We start from the raw sequence: 22,286 nt of genomic DNA on the forward strand, positions 1-22,286 counted from the left end.
TCAAACGTTATATAAAGCCTTGATACCTTGAATATCATCCGGATGCAAACCTCGTTTCACTCCCGCGGGGAGACCTGATACCATGATAGCTTCCTTCACTGAGCTATGTCCCAGTCCCAGAAGGTGCCCTATTTCATGCAAAGCCAGAGTCTCCATTTCAATAGCACCCGGTTTAACACCCACAGACCAATTCTCTTCTGCGTCCAAGTGGAATATTCCGATCGTCGGGGAAAAAGAATGGGCCAGGACTCCCAAAGGACCATCAAATGGAACCCCGTCTCCATGATCCCTCCTCTGAAAACTAATTTTCAAATCCGCACTCTGGTAATTTGAAGTCTTGCTAAAAGTGAAGTGAGTGTTCTTCTGCCATGTTGCGAAAGCCCGTGCTATGGCGGCTGGGGCGTCAGAACGGGTGTTGGGAGCAAAAGCGTAAGTGAGACGATATTTCGAGGGAGGCCATTTTGGATTTCCAGGGATAAATGAATAATGAGCAGTAGTATGAATTGAACCTGTAAAACAATATCGAGCTCTTAATAGTTTGATAGAATGTTGAATCATTAATTAAAGAGAAAACTGTTGTTTTGAATAATAATTTTGGAAGTCAATTGACATAAAGGAGAAATGGTATTTTGTTTTATGGTAATTGTAGATGCATGTATTTATGACTTAGTATACAAATGTATATGGTGTTGTAGGTCAACGTAAATATATAAGATAAAATAGATAATTGTATGTATTTCTAGTTTTCTACCATGGTGCTGCCTATGCTTGGCTGACAGCATCGAGGTGGTGCCATTGATGATATCTGGAAAACCACAACGAGGAATCATCATGGTAGACACTGTCTTGTCATCCAACTTTCCGGTGGGTTTGAGCTGGTAATTTATCTGGTAAGTCTTGACGGCTTCCTCCAAAAGGTCGTCGAAATCATCGTTGTTGAAACGACTGTGGTTCTTGTAGTTCAAGTAACCAAATCTCTCAAGATATTTTTTGAGGTTATTGATGCCCTTGACCCTATTACCTTTGTGGCAACCCTTGAGATGCTCAAGGAAATCGAATGGGGAAGAGGTCTTGTTGTGGGGATGAGAGGCTGTCGCGTAAGAGAGGAGAGTAAGAAGGGCGAGGAGGAGAGTCATAATGCAGAGGGAAAGATCATATTTGGTTGCCATTGCTCCTATCAGCTAGCTTGCTAATTTGTATTGCAATATCCTCATATATGTATTGTTATTTATAGGCTTCTTATTTATTCGTATTCCGATCTTAATTGCTTAACAGTACAACATGTGGATTTGGCCGGTATTACTAGCTAGGTAGGTCGAGACCTGCAATTGGGATATGGAAGTAAGGGAGAAATGAATCTTCGAGATTAATAGTCTTGCTGTTTGCCTTGCTCCGTACGTAAATTATTCGATTGAGGGGCGGCGATTGTGAGGGACTTCATGTATTACGTTATTCCGCTCTTAGTGTTTCTAGCTAGACAGTTTTAGTAACCCTCGTGTATTAGTGTTTCTGTACTTCAAAGAGTTAATTAGTATATTCAGACGCATTATGTCCTTCTTAATTTGAGAAGAAGGTACCGGTGTATGTACAATGATGTAGTTTTTCTATTGTAAACGGCTATAAGACTTACCAATAATCACTATCTAGAGAATCATCTGTGTTGAAAAAGAACGTACTCATATGTTTCATTCTAGTCATATACCTACTATATATTATCAACAATAAACACTGAAGTCTGCTAGCTAATTCTGTTGCAAAAGAGCCTATTGAATTAGTTGTATTATTGATGCTCCAGATAAATTGGAAGAAAGTAATGCAACACAGAAACACAAATACTATATAACCTAGCTGTTTTTAGATTCACACTAAAGGAGACTATTAGTTGTTAATAATTACTTGATTCATCTTATTGGGTCAGTTACCCACCCTGTACGTATACTGAAGGATTGCCCGTCCTACATATTGTTTGGATAAATGATTGTATTATAGGACGGCCGGTCTTACATATACGCTGTAAGTTTGGTAATTGGTTCTAACTTCAATCAATGATATATAGACGTACGTTGTTGCCTCGTTGGAAAGAATTAGTCAGAGTTTGAGTTGAAGAAATCAAGAGCCATCCTATAAAACCAATTATGCAATATTAGAGTACACTTCAATAATCTCAGAAATATACGTATAGATAGAGCTCAACAAGCTAGTCTGCGTTGTAATGGCTGTTATACTGGGACCTAGCTAGCTAATTACTGGGAGTCTAACACTGATTAATTGTTGAATGGATAAACCAATAATTGGCCCAATTTTTTACCTTTTCACAATAGCCGAAAGATTTTCAACGTGATAGAAGCATATAATATGACGTTCTTGATAATAATTCTTATTTAGTTTAAATATTTTCTTAATAATGTTCATTTTAAATTACTTTATTATTTTTAAATAGATTTGAGCAAAATAAGAGGAATATGTGTTTAAAAGACCAAAATGAGCAAAGAAACCCGGAATCAGGAATTTGCCTCTGCAGAACAGTCAACTTCAACGGGTCATAGCAAACAATCTACATAGAGAAAAACAATGAGTAATATATCGATGAAAAACCCTATGAGTCTAGTTTTCAGAGCCTTTAGAATCGTTACAATATCATATTTCTGAAGAAAATGATGTTCGATTTAGTGAGTAGAAGTCGAACTGTTCGGGGAGAAGCAATCTTAGTCAATGAAGGAAAGAAGGTGCAGCAACGAATTGGAATCCTTCTATGGTTTTTCTGAGCAACAAGTAAGGACAGCAAAATGAGTTATTTCAAGCCCTTGGATCATTTTATAATCATCTTTAAAAAGGGCCAAGATTAGTTCAACTTATTAGGGTTTTTTCTCCTATATAAATGAACTTTTCTAAATGGTTAAGGATCACTCCCCCTTGCACCCATACTCCCTATTCTTGCCACATTTGTTCTCTGCCCAAAAATACTTCTCCTACCCCTAGAATCTACTGTGCTTCATCCTTGAGTCTTGCTATACCTTGACGTTCTTCCGGAACTATTTTGGAGAATTAAAAATGTAAAACATGACTCAATTATTTTCCTTATGTTTCATACCTTTGTATTTCATTAGTATGTTATGGATTTTAGGGTTTGGTTTATCTTTGATGTCGAGAACATGGTTGTTTTATAAATTGTAATAACCCGAATTCTTGGATTCAAATTGTATGAATTCTTATAATTATTAAACTTGGAAGATTTTTTTAAATCGCATTTTTTTCGCTTCACGACAATGTCAAATCGAAAACGGAACCGTATTCGGAGATTTAAATTGGAAAAACGTGATGTTTCCGCAATGCGGGAGTCAACTTTTAACTCCGTCGCTCATTTCTGAAAACTTTCTTCACGAAAGTTGTAGAGCTCGTCGATACGAATTCGTGGACACATCACGCGTTCTAATTGCACGTCGTATGTGAAAGTTATTAGCGACGGAAGTTAGTTTCTGATTTTAGAAGAAGTATAAAAGGAAATTTTAGGGAATTAGGGTTTCCAAAAACAGAAACCACTTCCCCCTTCTCTCTCTCCTCTCTCTCTCTCTCTCTCTCTCTCTCTCTCTCTCTCTCTCTCTCTCTCTCTCTCTCTCTCTCTCTCTCCCCGAATCCCTATATCTCAAAATCGCCTATGGCGATCTAGTAGCTCCGGCCTCCGTGGCCCTCACCGCCGACCCCAAAGGCACCGAACGGCCTTCCGTTTCCCCCCTCTGCCTCTGCACGCCTCTGTTCACCGCGCCGAAGCTCCCTCGCCAAATCGAAGATTCTGCGAATTCCTCCATCGTCCAAGCACGTCGCCGGCGAAACCAGATCACGGGGACCACACCACCATCGCTGATCCTCATCGCCGAAGCCATCTGCAAGCAAGTTTGAGCTGAATAGCGCCGCCGGTCTCACCCCTCACGAAATTGACCCCGCCGGCCTCTCGAGCTCCTCCGGCGACTCCTGGCTGTCCTAGTGCTTCTCATAGGTATGGAAATGCATTAAATTGATTAATATGAGTGATTGTGTGAAGTTTGGGAAGAATTGTGGAGAATCGGAGGAGAAGGAAGAGAGGGTTGTACCGCCGCCTAAGGCGGCGCGTGAGGGAGCGTGAGTGGGGCAGAAGGCGGTCTAGGCCGTGGGAATGTAAAGGGAAAGAAAAGGAAGGGTTTTGGGCAGCGGAGGACAAGCTACGCGCTGGTTTTGGAATCGGCGCGTGGGCCACACGCGCTGCCAATGTGGGCGGCGCGTGAGCGCCACGCTTGGCTGCCGGAGGTGGCACATGAACAGTATTTTTTAACAGTAAATTTTTGTAAAAGTAATTTACGTACAGTAAATGTAAAAAGTAATTTACGTACAATAATTGTAAAAGTAAATTTCTGAAAGATAAATCGGTAATTAGTATTTACTGAGATAGTATTTACTATGAATAGTACATTGATGTACATGAATACGTAAATAGTATGTACTTGTACAATAATACATGAATAGTATTTGCGTGAACAGTAATTTTCTAAAAACCGAAAATTGCTTAACAGTAAAACATTAGTATTGTTTCGGCATTTGAGGTTTTACGTATTGTTTCTAATCACATCTTATCCAATCTAGGTTACCGACGAAAAAAGTAAAGGATTTGCTTTTGGAATTGGGGAAATTACGCTCAGGAAAATAATATGAGTAAATCTCACTATGACGAGTCTACCCTTGGCGGTGATTCATAATTACGCTTTTATTTTAAAAGATCGAAATATGATATGTATAGGATATAGTGGATTGTGTATGTGTATAAATGGTAAAAAAAAATCGATACATATATATGGGTTGCTATATTATATACTGTCATATTCCTATTCAAATACGTTCATTTATAACCCTGATATTGTTTTATTTAAGCATGTATCGCTTGTCTATTTGTGCAATAACATGAGATGAATGTATTGTATGTGGTTTTAACTAGAGTTATGTTAAAAAAAATTCTTTCTTCGGACGTGTTGGCATGTCGGAACCTAGTCTTGGCTGGGCGACAGGTACGAATCAGTTAGAGCTCTAGTCTGTATGTCGGTGTACTGTATGAGGGGTAACAGATGAGTTACCAGCTTATGAGTACCCATATTTTTGGGATATTAGGTGACAGATTGGTTGCCCAATGCCCGACGGTGTACTGTATGAGGGGTAACAGATGAGTACCTGGGTCTCATGAGTACCCGTATTATAAATGTAATTAGGTAAACAGATGGGTTGCCTAATTTCTCATGAGCATTTATATTTTTAGATATTATTGGACAATCAGATGGGTCATCTTTTGACTCATGAGTACATTTATAATTGGATGTTTCAGTATTTAGTCTCATATTACTATGCATGTTATTTTGTTGTTTTACTCATACGAGCTGCAAAGCTTACCGGGTTTGTGTTTGCAATCCCGGTGCACCTATTCGATGGTGTAGGGGATAGTTCTGCATGTGTGGATTAGCAGAATCAACGAACTACCTTGAAGATTTCGAAGTTTTCTTTATTTGATTTTGTGGTGAGTACTGAGGGGATTTTACATTCCCATTTGATATAATTCTTGAATATTAAATTGGTTTTGTAATAATCAATTCGACTGATATGTACTATGAACTCAGTAACGATACATTGTGACGATAAGATGATTTCGATTTATTGAGATTGTTTTAGAGTTTTTCATGGCTTCGATTTCGAGTTTCATACTTGAAATTTCGGGGTCGTGACATAAATTTTTAAAAGGTTTTATAAATTTATGTTCTTGAATTGTTGATGAAGATTGTGTCACTTTGAATCATGTCATGCTTGATGTGCTTGAAAACTTGTCATTTGAGCTTTGTTAAACACTAATTTACGCATGTTAGTATAGCCATTAACTTGTGCTATGCTGCTAAAAAAACATAGGTTGAACAAGTGGTAAAGGTTGAGGTTCATTGACGTGGGTTTTGACTTTGATCTTAAGTTGCATGTAAATTTGTTAAGCCACTATGGATAATTGATTTGCATGTATGAATTCTTTCTTTGATCTTAATGATTTGTGTTATATGTTGAATGGATGCGCTACATATTAACGTGACATGTTATATGAAATTTCCTAGGTTAGAGCTACTCACTTAGGATATCATAGAAGATTAAATGTGGTATATAGCCGCTACGGAATATACTTCAAATTTGATTTTCGTATTCAACTTGCATGATTTAAGGCTACATGATGTCTTTACAACAAAAAAAAGGCTACATGATGTGAAACAATTCAATTACATGACTTTGTGATATTCTGTCTTGCAGGGGAGGTGATCAAATGTATATAATTGTATATATAGTAAATAGGTTTTGTATTTCTTTATGTTCTTGATACAACAATATCTCACACCTTAAAACAACTTGTATATAAATGTATATAATACTTATAGATAATATATATTTGTAGATAATAGTAGTTTATGTAACTCTCTATTCTGCCGGTGTGCCCTTAATTCTTGGACCCCGACCTATAACGATAACACTTACTAACCACTATACTATCTCCTACAAAGTTTATTGATGGCCTTAAAATGCTTTATCACAACGTCCAACATATTATTTCAGTTTTCCTTTTGTTGTGTAATTACTAATTAAGAGTTTAAGACTACTTCTCTGAAACAAGCAAAAGCCTCTACGAACAAGTTCATGTACGGGAAACCGTGCATACTTTTTACGATAGTTGCAAAATTATCAACGTCTGAAATGATACAGTTGTTTAATTAAGGCTACTTCTCTCATATGGACGTTGGTAAACTCCCAAGTGGAGTTCATCGATTGTTTTGAGTTTTGACCACATCTAGCTTTATGACGCTCCTTGATCATCTCAACGAACTCAAATGCGATGATGTTTCGTTGTCAGTTTCTTCTGCATTTGCACAAGAGAGGAGAGTGAAGAGACTTTGAAGCCAACGTGGTTTATGATGGCATGTGTTGGAAAAGCCTCATATTTTGATTGCTATTAATAAGAAACTACAAAAGCAAGAACTACTAATCAGAGAAAGGATGGAGACCTTGGGGTTTAATTAGTCTTTTTAAGGGACTGTTGTATGAAATCTGGTCTTGAACCGAGTCAATTACGCCATTAAGATGCTTAACTCGGAACTAAGGCAAAATTTCGGTGAGTTCCATAGTGAAGGCATGAAGAGCCATGAAATATTGAAACTTACTTACTTCCGATAGGTTTGTGATGATTTACCTTGCAACGGTCCCTTTGGTGGGGCGAATATGACATTTACAACTTGTTCGTGGTAAACCGTTTCTAAATCGTTCTGAAGGGGCGGAAGAAAGATAAATGACACATGAGAAAGGATCGACGATGTATCATTTCAGCGAAGTGTCATTTCAGTTTTACAGCACGACAAAGAATCATCGATGTATCATTTCAGTTTTCTTTTTGTTGATCAACAAGATTACTACTCCCGAATTTCTCTGAAAGAAGAACATGGACACAACTCAACATGTTCAAGTATGCAAATCCATAAGTCGGAATTAGCAAAACAGTCAAGGACTCAAGGTAACCCCACGCTCGTCTTCCATCAGTAAAGGACTGATGTGAAACCTTGGTAGCCAGTTAGCTATTAATCTAAAATCTACATTATGAAGTTAGCCATTGATGTTTCATCTAAACTTGATGAAATGAGGAACTAGGGAATTGTTCAGCTAAATATACTTGAAGAACTTGTTTACCCTGATCCTATAAAGATACTCTCTTCCAGCTTAAACATCAACAATATGTACTATGTAGAAAATCAACTCCTCTCTTTTCACTATCTTATTTATACTGACATTTGGGACGAAATCCATATATTTGACAGAACTACAGCAACTTACTTATGCAACAAAAATGCAAACACAGAACAACACTTCCAATCACTTTACTACAACCATTATAATACAGTGGCAAAATATGATCAGCTTATCAAAGTATTGTATAACCCATCACCCATCAGCATTTGACACATTTAACATAAAGCTATAAAAAAACGAAGAATTGAAGAAACACAACCTCTATTCAAGTATCAACAATCATCCAAATCACTCCATAAGCTTCAACTATAAAGAAAAGCTACTGATTATCAATATCCAACCCATACAACAACAACAACAAAGGGGAATGCCATTCCTGAAGTCAATGTAAGAAACTAAATGTACAACCGACCGATGCATCACATCGAACTAAGCTGCAAACTAGAACATCCAACTCACTAGTACGAAACACATAAAAACAGAACAATCAAACAATGTGGGAGTTTTACATTCACTACATCAAAACTGGCGAGACTTTATCTCCTCAATGAGCACCATAACCATTCACACCCAATTCCACTTCCCCGCCGGCCTTATTCCCATCCACATTGCCCTCTCCTCTACCCTCCTCCTCACCATCATCATCGGAATCCAAAGTAAACCGCCCCTGACTCTCAACCTGCCGCTGCATTTCCGCCCCGAGCGGCTTATACCTCGAAAAATCACCCCCAATCCTCCTCACCACAACCGAATACACTCCCACAACCAACACCACAATCAGAGCCAAATGGCAGTTAAACTGAAGCGTCGCGATGGCCCTAGCTCTATGATACTCCGAATGCCCCTTACATTTCACCGTATAGTTCCCCCTACTCCTCTCCTTCATCCAACACCCACGCGCCATCCACTGCGTATAAATCGACACCCCCATTTGTAAAAACCACAGCCCCTGCAGCACCAGGCCCACTCCGCGGCCCAATTTGGGGAACACCGATTCAGGGTTGTGAATCTCAAGGAGCGTGGAGACCACGCAGACCAGAATCGGCACCAGGAGGAGATCAAAGTAGCGATTCTCGATTCCGACGGTGTCTTTTCTCTGGAGGTAGAAGTACATGAACTCCTCGGTGAAGGCGAAGAGTCCGATGAGGTTGAGGAGGGAGGGAGGGAAGGGAGCGGCGGTGAGGGAGGAGAGGAGGCCGGTGAAGGAGTAGAGGAGGAAGAGAGCTGCGATCGCGGCGACTTGGAGCTGCTGGGCCGACCCGACGCGGTCGTTGGAGGTGGCGGCGTCGGAGAGGGAGAGGAGGGAGTTGAGGATGAAGAGCAAGGAGAGGAGGGAGGTGAAGAGGAAGTAGATGAACGACGATTTTGACTGCGTCGTTTGGGGTTTTGATTGAGGGGGAGTTGTAGGTGGAGATGGAGATGGAATTGTGGCGGAGGAAGCGATGGCTTCGAGTGAGCCGGCGAGGATGAGGGCGCCGCCTGCGACGGCGAAGGTGAGGAACCCCATTGGGGGCGGTCTTTTTCGTTGGAGTCGTTGGCTTGGATGATGATTTTCTGTTAGGATTCTGGTTTCATCTTTGATAATTAACTCCTAATTGTTAGGAGATTGTTAGTTTGTTAGAGTTTGCCGACTTTGCTCTATTCTTCAGTTAGTAGACCACGGACTTAGGGGTTGTTAAAGTGGTGGATTCGTTTTTGATTTCTTGCTGTGGTATGACTATATATATATAGCCTAAGAGTATCTCCAACAAAGGAGTTAAAACAATTTGTCAAATTTTGAATGACATCTCACTTATAAATGTCAAAATTGACAAACTTACGCTCCAACCAAAATGTTTAATTCAAACATTACTATATTATATTTGGCATTGAAGAACATAAGAGAAGGGATATCATAACGAGAGAGCGAGGAGAGAGAAATGATAAAGAAAAAATTGACTTCCCATTCAGTAATGTCAAATTTGACACTAAATAAAAAGATGTTAATTACATGTCAGCTTTAACATTTTCGTTACAGAGGATTTGATAGTCAAATATAACCTTTTTTATTCCACAATGGATTTTAACTCCATGGTTGCAAATGGCCTAAGAGCATCTCCAACAAGAGATGTCAAATATTTTTGTCAAATTCCAATCTGATATTTGAGTTGGCAATTTTAAAATTTGACATCAATCTATTCCAATCAAGTAGTCAAATTCTTATGTTAAAGTTGATTAAAGTAAATGCTTTGGCTACACAATTCTGGGTAAACAAGTTGAAGGAGAAGATCCGATAGAGAGAGAGAGAGAGAGAGAGAGAGAGAGAGAGAGAGAGAGAGAGAGAGAGAGAGAGAGAGAGAGAGAGAGAGAGAGAGAGAGAGAGAGAGAGTAAATGAAACAATAAAAAAGATTTGACAGTATAGTCAAATTTGACATGATGAAGTGAAAATGTTATCCACTGTGACAATGACTAATTTGTTGGAAGAGAAGTTGACAAGTCATTTATTGTCGTTGGTGATGTCATGTTGGATTTAACTAGTTTGTTGGAGTTGCTCTAAGTAGTTTCTTCATTTAATAAGAATCATTCAGCTAAAGCACTGGGAGTTATTCTGCATTAGTTTTTATGGTTTTTCAACATCATTTTTTGTCAGAGGGGGCTTTGGTTTGTGAGACGATTAAGGTGTTGTTGTTGAGGATGTCGGTCATGTTGGAGTATTCTATTTGTGCTGACAATTGTTGTGGGAGGATGATGAATTTCGGAGTGGTGTGATTGTGAGGAAGCTTCTGAGAGGAAAATGCGACTTGCCACCCCTGGGTGTGTAACTAGGCCTCACCATTTAGTCTGCGGATCCGAGAAGCCCACGGAGGCCCGCAAACCTGATGAGCTTTTACTCGGTCCGGCCCGCGAGAAAGCCTGCCAAAACTCGCTTCCGTGGGTAGAGGGCCGAGCTTAGTTTAGAGGTGTGAAACTTGACCCGGCCTACCAAAAACCCATAAGACCCGGCTGGTAAAAGCCTACCAAGTAATAAAATATTATATATACATATTCTATTAGGTTTATAATAAACCTATCGCATTATGAAACAACTATATGAATGAAATTTATCGGGATCGATCCACACCAGCCAATATGATCGGTATATATATTTAGTGACCCTGTAAAATTTCATCCAATTCGGACGTCGTCTGACCGTTGGAATTTCCGGCAAACCGAAAACATCACTAATATGCCCTAAGGGAGGATCCATTAACAAGATGTGAACGCCAAAGCCGTTTGCATATCTAAAATCACATAATTTTTGTCACCGATCGTGCGCGGTCGCGCCGAGGAAAACCATTTGGCGAAGCCCCGGTCAATGGAGTTTTAATATGTCAAAATGCCATTTTTTTACCGTAAAGTACTAATGGGTAAACCATGTCCAAAACGGACGAAAAATTTACGGGATTCCTAAATATATATACCGATCACATCTGCTGGTATAGATCGACCATATTTTGAATTAGAGTTGTCAATTGCTAAAGTGTCCACTAATGTATCATAATATTTATATTATGTTTTATAATAAAACTATCATATTATGAAGCGACTATATGAAGGAAACTTCTGGAGATCGATCAACACCAGCCGATGTGATCAGTATATATATTTAGTAACCTTGTAAAAATTTCATCCAATTCAGACTTTGTTTGACCGTTGGAATTTCCGGTAAACCAAAAACAACACTAATATGCCATAAGAGATGATCCATTACCGAGATGCGAATGTTGAAAACTGTTTACATGCGCGGTCGCACTGAGGAAACACATTTGGAAAAGTCTCGGTCAATGAGGTTTTAATATGTCAAAACGTCTTTTTTCTGTTGACCGTAGGTATGGACGGTCAAACCATGTCCAAAACAGACATAATTTCTACAGTGTCCTTAAATATATATATCGATTGACAATATTTTGAAACTAGAATTTAGTTGTGACTTTTTTTTGGAATGTTTTTCAAGAATTCTTTTATTGTTTCCCAAACCCTTATATAAGAGTATTATGTTTTTTTTCTAATACAACCCCGGAATACTCGGCCCGTAAAAACCTACAAGGCTCGGCCCGCAAAAACCGGGAAGGTTCGATTTAGATGAGTGGGCTTGATCTTTATATTTGTGAAAATACCTAGCCCGACCAAACCCGACCCGCTTTATCTAAATAACTAAGACCCTGCCCGTTGACGAGCCCTAGGCTGTGTTCAATTTTGGACCGGTTGATGTATTAATAGGGGGAAACACGGTGGTCTAAAGGCTCTTTTGAAAATTCAGTTAGGTTTAGTTCATTTTTATCTAATTAACTAGAAATGAAAGATTGAGTACGAATTATTTCAGAATTTTTTTTTTAAAAGAATCGTGTGTTAAACCATCGTCACGAGAGTTGTTGTATGAAAAAAAAAGTGTGAACACTAAATATTTTAGTATTCATTGGTACAAGAACTTTGTTTACGTATGGGTTGTCCTTATGCCCGGACCTGTGGTGAGGCCTGAGCAGCGGCCGTCTAAACCCCAAAATCTGACCTTTTTTTTTTCTTGCATATATATTTTTGTATATGAGAATTTTTCAGATAATAAACCTATGATAGTTGGGAAAATTACAGTCTAAAAATGGCTTGGCAATGTTATCCATTAAAAAAAAAGTGGTCGAGAAAATTGATATACAAAGTTAATTGATACTTTCGCATCCAAGACTGTGAAATGAGTAATTTTTAAGTGATTTTGTGAGCAGATTTGAGTGATTTCAACTTATTTTTAGTGATGTATTTTAGAACTCGGAAATTGTAGTTTTATCTTATGATTTATCGTATGAAACAGATTTCATTAATTATTGTTTACAGGTCCAATACGTGTTTATTTATTGATATTTTTTGTACCGAAGTACTAGAGGACCCTATTTTATAATCTTGCCTCATGTCTCTAAATCTCAAGTCGGCCATGGTTGTCTTAGTGTGAATATACCGGTAGCAAGGATCTTTTGGATGACTTGTAACTGTGGATTGACGACTACCATTCAACTTATGGTAGTCTAATTGTTTTAATGATGGCGTTCGCCACCTTAGGTTATCACGTCGTGTTGTTAATGAACTTTGTGAAAAAAATGGTGTGTTCGACGCTGGTAACGAGTTGTTTCTCAGTTGCATTTGGTTCAAGTTATGCGTTAATACTAGATGATGTATGCCCGATTCTTACCTGATTCTTTTTCAGCGATCTGTCTAACACCACCACGATGCAAGTACCGGTCAGTGATTACTAGTAAAACATATGAATGATGATCACCTACATCTATTTTTTCGTAGTTTCTCTATTCCTTGGTAACTCTCTTTTCATATCAATTTATTCACTCAAAGTTATCCCCAATCCGCAATTCATGAGTTCTTCAATGTAAAGCAAGTACCAGACATCAATGAACTTCACTCATCTTGTTAGTTGCAATCTCTCTGATCTCGACAATTCATGTGAAACATCTCTTGCAGAACGAAAAATAGCATGGGAAGAAAAACGTGGGCCGGATAAGATAAACGCATTATCAGGAATACAGCAATAAATGGATAGGCCCAAACGTGATCCTCACCCAATCGCGCTTTCATGTCGTAGACCCTGTTGCAGACGATCCAACTCCCATTAGAAGTTTTGATGTATAAATACTCGTCTCCTTGTTTTCCCTGTACACGAAGACCAGGATCAAAACCAAAGAGAGTCATGAAGATGAAAGCGCTTGTTCATTTGGTTTCTGTAATCTACGTAGTTTTTGTGTTGCTGGGTATCTATGGACCGGTAGAGGGGAGGTTACTATCTGTGAAGGAGAAACCCGACCGGAAAAACGCTGCCGCCACTGCTCGTTGGCTGGTCTCTCAGAATTCCTGGGGTGTTTTGAAGTAAAATCCTCTTTCACTCTATCTCTGTGCTTATATCTTGTTTTTACTATCAGGATTGATTGACCTCAGCTTTTTCTTAGAGTAACTTGGTTTTTCTGAGTTTTCTGCACTTTCGTTTTGGCTGTTGATTGAGCAGGAGAAATTACTTTATTAGATTATTTATTGGCTATATGCTTTGATAGATGTTTGATTTTGTGTAGTAATTGAAATGGTTACTGTACATCGGATTAAAGAAAGAAGGAACTTGAACTTTATTGCTCTTGAGAATCTAACAGGATGTGATGTAAAGAAAGAAGGAACTTGAACTATATCAGTAGGATATGATATGAGATTTTATTCATTTTCATTGAAAAATTGTCATATAGAAAGTTAGAAACCTGTTGGGTGGGTGTGGAACTGTCCTGCTGCTTAATTCTAAACTTGTAAAGATTTTGACTTGTGTTTGCTTGTGTATCATCTTTGTGTTTGGAAGCTTGGATTTGAAATTTGAATATTACTTCTGTTTTTTGTGTTTGCAGTACCATCTCAAATGAATTGGGAGGAGCACCCTTTGGGTAAGAATTATATTTTCATTCTATAATTTGGTTACTCTTGTCTGTGTTATTCTGTTCTGCATCTATGACTGCTTTATTCAAATAGTCTCACTACATTTGTGTCTAATTTTCCTGTATTTAATTTCAAGTTTAGCTTGTAGTTTAACAATATCAGTACTGGATTGAGCAAGGACCTTCTATTTACTTGTTTGTGTGTCACTGTGACCTCTATGTTGTTTATGTGTGGAATCAAATACAATACAGGAATGTGGTTTCATTTAGTGATGGGGAACCTGGAAAAGGCAAGGGTATCCCTTACTTCTACTTGACAGCTCTAGATCCGACTGCGAAAAATGTACAGAAAGACCAAAGGGCTTCATTGACAATTAGTGAACACCCTATTGGAACGTGTGGCAAAGTCGACCCTGAGAACCCCACCTGTGCAAAGATTACACTTACAGGAAAGGTGTGATGCGTTTATTCATTATTTGCTGGAAATAATAATAAGAAATACTGTGAAAAGATGTGTCTGTCTTATTTAGTTATTTTACTAACCCAAAGTATCTGATATTAGTTAAGGATTGCTAATGGAAGTCCCAACGAACGAAAAATTGCTAAGAAGGCCTTGTTCTCAAAGCATCCAGAGATGAAATGTAAGTAACCAGACAATCTATAACCACCATTTTTCATTTCATTTTTTGCTCATGGACTAAGTTGATCTTTATTATTATTGGATGATTAACAGACTGGCCCAAGGGTCACAACTTCCAGTTTTTCAAATTAGACATCGAGGATATCTTTTTGATCAATTGGTTTGGGGGTCCAAAACCTCTCACAGTTGATCAATATCTTCAAGCGAAATTGTAAGTGTTGAAGGGGAGAAAATAGAGTAAATAATATCTAGCAGAAGAAAAAAAAAATATGAATGTAATCTCATGTATTATATGTGAATAAATGAAGAAATGAAATTGGTTTAATGTCTCAACTTTCAAGCGCGTATCTTAAATTTCGTTTTCTTTTTCTACTTCCTCATTCTGGGTTTCTCTCATTTACAGGATAGAACAAGCCTTCATTCTGTGATTAATCTACAAACGATGGTTCCACTTGAATGTGAATGGTAATGAGTTGGATCTCCATCTGAATTGTGTACTGTGATTGTGTAAATGAAAAAGGAGACAATTGGAAATAATCATGTATTTCTATAAACTGGCACAGCACACAAATATAGAATAACAGTACAGAATAATTTGTTTGTACAAAGGAGCTCAAATTTCTGTGTTGTATGCTGTACCAATGGATATTGACATGCTCTTCATCTGTAAATAAGTGATTCAAGTCATGTCTTCACCTGTATGCATTTCAGAGCTTCTTTTCAGCTTCTTGTCATTTGTAGTAGGCCAGATTTCGTTGAGTAGATTGCATGAAATGTCTAAACCATATTGGCTCAGTTTGTTTGGTTATATATATTCACCAAAAACACGCTAAAACACATGAACATAATTAACATAAAACATCTTCCACATGCATGATTTAACATCGATTTAGCTCAATTATATGTTGAAAACCACACTACGGTTCATAATATTCATGTATCAGATTCTTAATAAAATACATATCGCACATCATACAATATTGATATGAAAATCCTCTTGATTGTTCTAAAAACAAACAGAAAACAAGAATTTCATTAGTATTGAGTCTACATAAACACATGCTATATACTTGCTAAGTAGGACATGATGAGTTCGACTCACAACATATTCATCGTAACGTTTCAGAATTAGAAAAAATTTAGGGCCTCTATGATTTAAAAATTATTTTGTACATTTATCTTCTCATCACGAGCGAGTCACGTGACTAAGGATAGAGAAGGTCGTTATAGCTCGTTAACATTCACCCGCCTGAACTTTGAAGCCTTCCCACACTGACACTGATGAAGCCCCTCTTCATCTTCAAATTCTAATCCTCTCCCCCCCTAAAAATGTTGCACCCTCTAACTCACCTACCCGCCACGTCACTCCCGCCAAAAACCCTAACCGACCACCGCTCCTTCTCCCCCTTCTTCTCCTTCCCCAAACTCCCCAACCCCTCCAAATTCACCATCCGGAGCTCCGCCGCCGCCGACTCCCAAACCCTCGCCCCCACCTCCGCCATCCAACGAATCGCCGACAAGCTCCGCAGCCTCGGCTTCGCCGAAGACTCCGACTCCAAACCCGAGCATGCCTCCTCCGCCGGCGAAATCTTCGTCCCTCTGCCGGAGGCTCTCCCTAAGCACCGCGTCGGCCACACCATCGACGCCAGCTGGAGCACTCCGGAGAATCCGGTGCCGTCGCCGGGGACGGGAAGGGCGATCTCGAGGTTTCATGAGATGAGGAGGGAGCTGAAGAGGCAGGAGGAGGCTGAGGCGATGGAGAGGAAGGGGAGGAGGAAGAAGGAGGAGAAGGTGCCGACGTTGGCGGAGATGAGCTTGTCTGCGGCGGAGCTGAGGCGGTTGAGGACGGTTGGGATTGAGGTGAGGAAGAAGTTGAAGGTTGGCAAGGCTGGGATCACTGAGGGGATTGTGAATGGGATTCATGAGAATTGGCGAAAATCGGAGGTTGTGAAGATTGTTTGTGAGGATTTGTGTAGGTTGAACATGAAGAGGACTCATGATTTGTTGGAGGTTAGATTCCGATTTTCGATGTTTTTAAGTAGTTTATGATTCTGCATTTTACAATGTTAGTTAGTTTGTTTTAGGTTTGAGTTATATCGGTATCGATTGGCTAGTTATTGGTTTGAATACTGCTGATTCAATCCGGTAGTTGAATAATGGAAATGCTTTAGAGTGGAGTTAATTAATTGTAGTTTTTGTTGATGACATTGTTAGAGAAAAACTGGAGGAATGGTTGTTTGGAGATCAGGAGCGAAGATAATTTTGTATAGGGGGGTGAACTATAAGTATCCTTACTTTTTAAAGGGTAAAGATCATGAGGATTCGACGAGAGATAGTTCTGGTGATGCGGTACCGGGTGGACTCATTAATGCTGATGTAACAGATGAAGCCAATTCTGCTAGAGAGCCAAGTCCAGGCAATGAAAGAGCTCAGCCAGCCTTAATACGAGGGGTTGGTTTGGCGAATAGGTTTCGGTTTCAACTTCCAGGTGAGGCGGAGCTGGCGGAAGAAGCTGACCGCTTGTTAGAGGGGCTTGGGCCGCGGTTTAATGATTGGTGGGGATATGAACCTTTACCAGTTGATGGGGACCTTCTACCTGCTGTTGTGCCTGGATACAGGAGGCCTTTCCGTCTTCTTCCATATGGTTTGCAGCCTAAGCTAACAGATGATGAAATGACCACAATAAGGAGACTTGCCCGACCCTTGCCAACTCATTTTGCATTGGGTTAGTTTGTCTTATAATGATAGAACTCTTGTTCTCTCCGGCCAACATATATTTTTACTAGCTTTTCTCCTTTACACAGGCAGAAATAGAAAGCTTCAAGGGCTGGCTGCTTCCATTGTCAAACTCTGGGAAAAATGTGAGATTGCCAAAGTAGCTGTTAAAAGAGGGTTTCAGAACACTAATAGCGAGCTGATGGCTGAAGAGTTGAAGGTGGGAATATTTCTTCAATGTACCATTTTAGTGGAACCAGAACACATTATGGATATTGCTTCACTTAAAATGTATTCTGTTGCAGAGCCTAACTGGAGGAACTCTGATTGCTCGGGACAGGGAATTTATTGTTCTATATAGGGGAAAAGATTTTCTGCTGCCTGCAGTTTCCTCTGCCATAGAAGAGCGGAGGAAGTCTGTAATACATGCAGATAATCAGAGCCGGCAGTTGAGAGTTCCTGCTACAAAGGTACAGGACCTTGAACCCGGGGCTGAGCCGGAAAATAAAGATTATCTGACCAATGGTCTTCCATCTGAAAAACGTAAGCTAAAGTCTACTGAGGCAGCTGCCAGTAGAGCCAGCATTAAATTGTCCGTGGTATGGCTTTCTGTGATGGTACAGTTTACATCACTTTTGGTTCAGCTATTTTTTATTCTCTTAAAATAGGTGCATCTGCAATGAACAGGCTTTAGAAAAGAGGGAAAAGGCAGAGAGACTTCTAGCAGAGCTTGAGAAAGCAGAGAATCCTCAACAACTTGAAATAGATAAAGAGGGTATAACTGAAGAGGAAAGATATATGCTAAGGAAGGTCGGTTTGAAGATGAAGCCTTTCTTACTAATGGGTGGGTTATACTATTATCCTTTACGGACGACAGCTCTTGTACCATAAATTCCTCTTGTAGGACTATATCGTAGGCCACTTATTAGAAATCCAGCAAACTATGTGGCTCCATCAAAATCATTTTTGAGAAAAGATTAATGTAGTCTCTTGTAATGTTCAGGTAGACGAGGAGTATTTGATGGGACAATTGAAAACATGCATCTCCATTGGAAATATAGGGAGCTCATCAAGATAATATGTAATGAGAAAAGCATTGAATCTGCTCAACAAGTAGCACAAACTCTAGAGTTAGAAAGTGGTGGGATTCTTGTGGCAGTGGAGAGAGTAAGTAAGGGCTATGCAATCATTGTCTATCGTGGAAAAAATTATGTCCGGCCTGCTAATTTGAGACCTCAGACACTCCTAACTAAACGAGAAGCACTGAAGCGTTCTATTGAGGCACAGCGTCATGAGGTTGATTTTGCCTTTTCATCTGCTTAATAATGCCATCTATTTATCATAATCAATCTGCATCCTCTTACTCGAAACGTTTAAGAAAAAGATCTTGGAACAATCTCGACTGTTTTTCTGATATAAGCTATTGCACTATTGCATTGCATTTTATATTCTTCTTACTTTTATCATGTCTACTTTCAACAATTGAATTGTTTTTTTTTTCCTACCATGAAATGCAGTCCTTGAAACTTCATGTTTTAAAGCTTAACAAGAACATAGATGAATTGGAGCAATTGGTGGTGAGTATTCCTATTTTTCTATCGTTCATTACTTTTTTACATCAAAGCATAGATTATGCAATCTTTTCTTGATACAGGTTAAAGGCAAGGGCTCAAACAATATACAGTCAGTTAAGGAATCAAATGAATTGGTGAGTTATCTGATGCCTACCTATTTTAATGTGCTTCAGGCTACAACTTAAATGATTTAGCTGGGTAAAATAAGCTGTTTTTTTTTTCTGCATAATTCTCAGACCACGGAGGAGGTGAATGAAATCAAATCAGAAAAATGTTTGATATCCAATGCCGAACTTAACTATGTTTCAGATTCAATTATACCTGATTTGCCTGAAGAGAATCGCAAGGTAAAGACTAAAAAGTACGATAATCGTCAGCATTTGGTACTTTCTCCTAACGTTTCTTCTTCAAAAGTAATATCTGAAAATCTGAAATAGTGCATAAATGTTTTTCAAGGCTAGAGACAAACATGAATCTCATGTGACCAATATGGATTTAAATGATGGAATGGGTGCTGTTGTGAATGGCCACTTAGCCATACAACAGGATGAGGGGTATGGTCTCTCTTCAAGCTGGGATGCAGAGGACACTGATAGAGTGGAACCTGGGACTTCAAGTGAACAAGATACAAGTGATAATTTGTTCAATTATATAAAGGGAGAAGTTGAGGTATCGGTCAAGGCTAGAGACAAACAAGAATCTATTGTTGTAGATATGGATACATTTGATGGACCGAGTCCCGTCATGAACGGCCAGTTAGCCACACAGCAAGGTAAGGAGATTACTTTCTCTTCCACCTGTGATGAGGATGGGCCTGGTAAAGTTGAACCAGTATCTTCAAATGAAACCCAAGTAGATTTGTTCTCAAATATGAATGAAGAAGTTGGAACATTCATTGAGGCTAGAGATAGCCAAGATTTGCAATTTACTCAGATGAATTTAAATGTTGGAAAGGGTGCTGTAATTAACAGCCAACTAGCCGATCAGCAGGTCTTAAGTTGTCAAATTTGTGGTGGGTTTCAGTCAAAAGGTCCGAGTAGTTCTGCTATTAGTGACAATCAGCACCGTGTTTTTGATTATGAGCTGGAATCATTGGGTAGATCTGGTAATACTAAATCAAAACCTCCAGCTCCAATAATGGTAAGAAAGATATTGAATGAGATGCCCCCGAGAGCTGTGCATTTGTCCAACAGCGAGAGGCTTCTTCTGCGAAAGCAAGCCTTGAAGATGAAAAAACGCCCTGTGCTTGCCGTAGGTACTTTTATTTCTTGAGTTTTCCAGTTATCCTGTTTAACTTGTAGAAATCTCTTATTTTGATATAAAAAAAAGTTATCCTATTTATTGTTAACTATAGTTAAGTAGTTATTGAAATTGGAAATGTACTCCACTGGTTGCTGGCTCTATCTGAACCATACGTCCACACCCTGGGGTTCTCCTTTTCGTGCTACGTTTGAAAATGCTTACTATCCTTGACATAATTTTCAGTTTATGACTATTTACTTATCTTGATATAGATTGCCAGATTAGTTTCTGATGTATAGTGTTGCTGATACTACTTCTTAGGTAGGAACAATATTGTGACTGGTGTTGCGAAAGCAATCAAGGCGCACTTTGAGAGGCACCCTCTTGCCATAGTAAATGTCAAAGGGAGAGCAAAAGGAACTTCAGTCCGGGAAATTGTTTTTAAGCTGGAGGTGTGCACAAAAATTCCTCCTCTCTTTTCACCTCTTGTGTCAATGTCATTAATAGGCTATTCTTTGGTTCCATTTAAACTTGTCTGAATCCTTCATCTCTCTTTCACAGCAAGCAACAGGTGCAGTTTTAGTCTCCCAGGAGCCAAGCAAAGTTATACTTTATAGGGGTTGGGGTGCAGGAGATAGTCCTGGAAATAAAGATAAGAACACAAGTGCGGAAAAGGTTGTCCCTGTGAAGATACCTACTCCAGAGGGCACATACACTCACCAAATACTAGTTAGCAAGAATTCACATTCATTCACATCATCGGGTCTGAATATTTCCGGGAACACTTCTACCTCTTTCGGTATCTCAATCCAGGGATCTATGAGATTCAATAAACATCGGTATTGCTTGTATGCTGAATAGATTGTATATAGAATGCTCTGTTGACATATCCGGTGATGATATTGCTACATTGGAAGTCAGAGAGCTTTTTCCGGGTCAAGTTGGGGTTCAGGTTTTGATAGAATTGGAGTTTTCACTATGCAAATTCCTGTATTATAACACTAGCATTGATCGGAATACTGAAATAAAAGGTCTTCTTTCTCTCATCCTAGCTAGTTCTGAATTAGGTCATGGTAGTAAGAGGAAGGCAGCCATAAACTCCTGGTCAGATGCATCAGACAAGAGGAATCATTTTGGTCTGGTTGTGTTAGGTGTATAGGTTCATACTCTGGTTGTCGATTCTTGGAGACTTAGACCATGTTCCTCCCTTAACTCTTATTTTTTTTTCTTCTTTTTTTCCCCTTTTTTCTTCCGTATTCTTTTAATCTTTTGTAGTTGGAGGATTGTTTAACTTTTGTTATTCCATGATTTTTTCCTACTGATAGTTGAGACGATACGAAGAGGTAGTTAGGGAGATGATAATTCTCTATGTTTAAAGTTGTATCGAGCTTAAAGGAGTTAAAATCTTGTCTGGAAGACATGTGAACGGTGAATTGCGAGTTGTTGTTTTCTATCATTGGTCATGCGTCAATCTTTTTCTTCGCCTATATTAATTAGATAAAATCCATCGGTAATTAGTTACATACAATCGTAGGCAATGAATGGAAAATGGTGAAAATACATGGTCCTCATGACTTCATTTCTATTGATATTTATGGAACTAAAGTCTTCAAATATATTGTACAGAACTACAGATGAAGTCATGACCTGAAAAATTGACGATGCAGCCTGAAGCAGCTGACATAATATATAGGCATCAACCAAATTTTATGCAATAAGCTAGGTAAATTTGATTATGAAGTTAAGCAGTACAATACAGACAAATGACACAACAGTGTTTGTTACTTTACTATATATAGTGCAGAGTGCATGTTAGTTCGAGTGTATGCTATGTTTTCAACTGTAAGATTGAGAGTGAATGAAATATTAATTTAAAATTAAATATACAGAAAACAATTTAATTT

General features: G+C 38.9%; 4 protein-coding genes across 4 annotated transcripts; 2 read left to right on the forward strand and 2 right to left on the reverse strand.

Moving 5' to 3' along the window:
- Window positions 1-1,169, reverse strand: LOC126799956 (metalloendoproteinase 3-MMP-like). The gene is made up of 2 exons (XM_050527218.1): window positions 752-1,169; window positions 1-509 (listed from the first exon to the last, which is right to left on the reverse strand). The coding sequence occupies exons 1-2, from the start codon at window positions 1,167-1,169 to the stop codon at window positions 1-3; spliced, it is 927 nt and encodes a 308-aa protein (XP_050383175.1).
- A 6,819-nt stretch (window positions 1,170-7,988) lies between these two features.
- LOC126798253 (uncharacterized) lies at window positions 7,989-9,376 on the reverse strand. The gene has a single exon (XM_050525161.1). It carries the CDS (start codon window positions 9,287-9,289, stop codon window positions 8,327-8,329), a length of 963 nt encoding a protein of 320 aa, XP_050381118.1. The 5' UTR covers window positions 9,290-9,376; the 3' UTR covers window positions 7,989-8,326.
- Window positions 9,377-13,468: 4,092 nt separating this feature from the next.
- Window positions 13,469-15,595, forward strand: LOC126798254 (uncharacterized). Its single transcript, XM_050525162.1, has 6 exons — window positions 13,469-13,666; window positions 14,185-14,220; window positions 14,464-14,665; window positions 14,774-14,852; window positions 14,945-15,062; window positions 15,255-15,595. Exons 1-6 carry the CDS (start codon window positions 13,491-13,493, stop codon window positions 15,277-15,279), a joined length of 636 nt encoding a protein of 211 aa, XP_050381119.1. The 5' UTR covers window positions 13,469-13,490; the 3' UTR covers window positions 15,280-15,595.
- Window positions 15,596-16,151: 556 nt separating this feature from the next.
- LOC126798252 (CRM-domain containing factor CFM2, chloroplastic) lies at window positions 16,152-21,416 on the forward strand. The gene is made up of 12 exons (XM_050525160.1): window positions 16,152-16,861; window positions 17,066-17,576; window positions 17,656-17,786; window positions 17,872-18,165; window positions 18,254-18,410; window positions 18,570-18,862; window positions 19,084-19,143; window positions 19,221-19,274; window positions 19,377-19,487; window positions 19,597-20,395; window positions 20,704-20,834; window positions 20,944-21,416. Exons 1-12 carry the CDS (start codon window positions 16,181-16,183, stop codon window positions 21,241-21,243), a joined length of 3,522 nt encoding a protein of 1,173 aa, XP_050381117.1. The 5' UTR covers window positions 16,152-16,180; the 3' UTR covers window positions 21,244-21,416.
- Window positions 21,417-22,286: the final 870 nt, after the last annotated feature.

Source organism: Argentina anserina, chromosome 6 (assembly GCF_933775445.1).
Source record: "Argentina anserina chromosome 6, drPotAnse1.1, whole genome shotgun sequence".
NCBI lineage: Eukaryota > Viridiplantae > Streptophyta > Magnoliopsida > Rosales > Rosaceae > Argentina > Argentina anserina.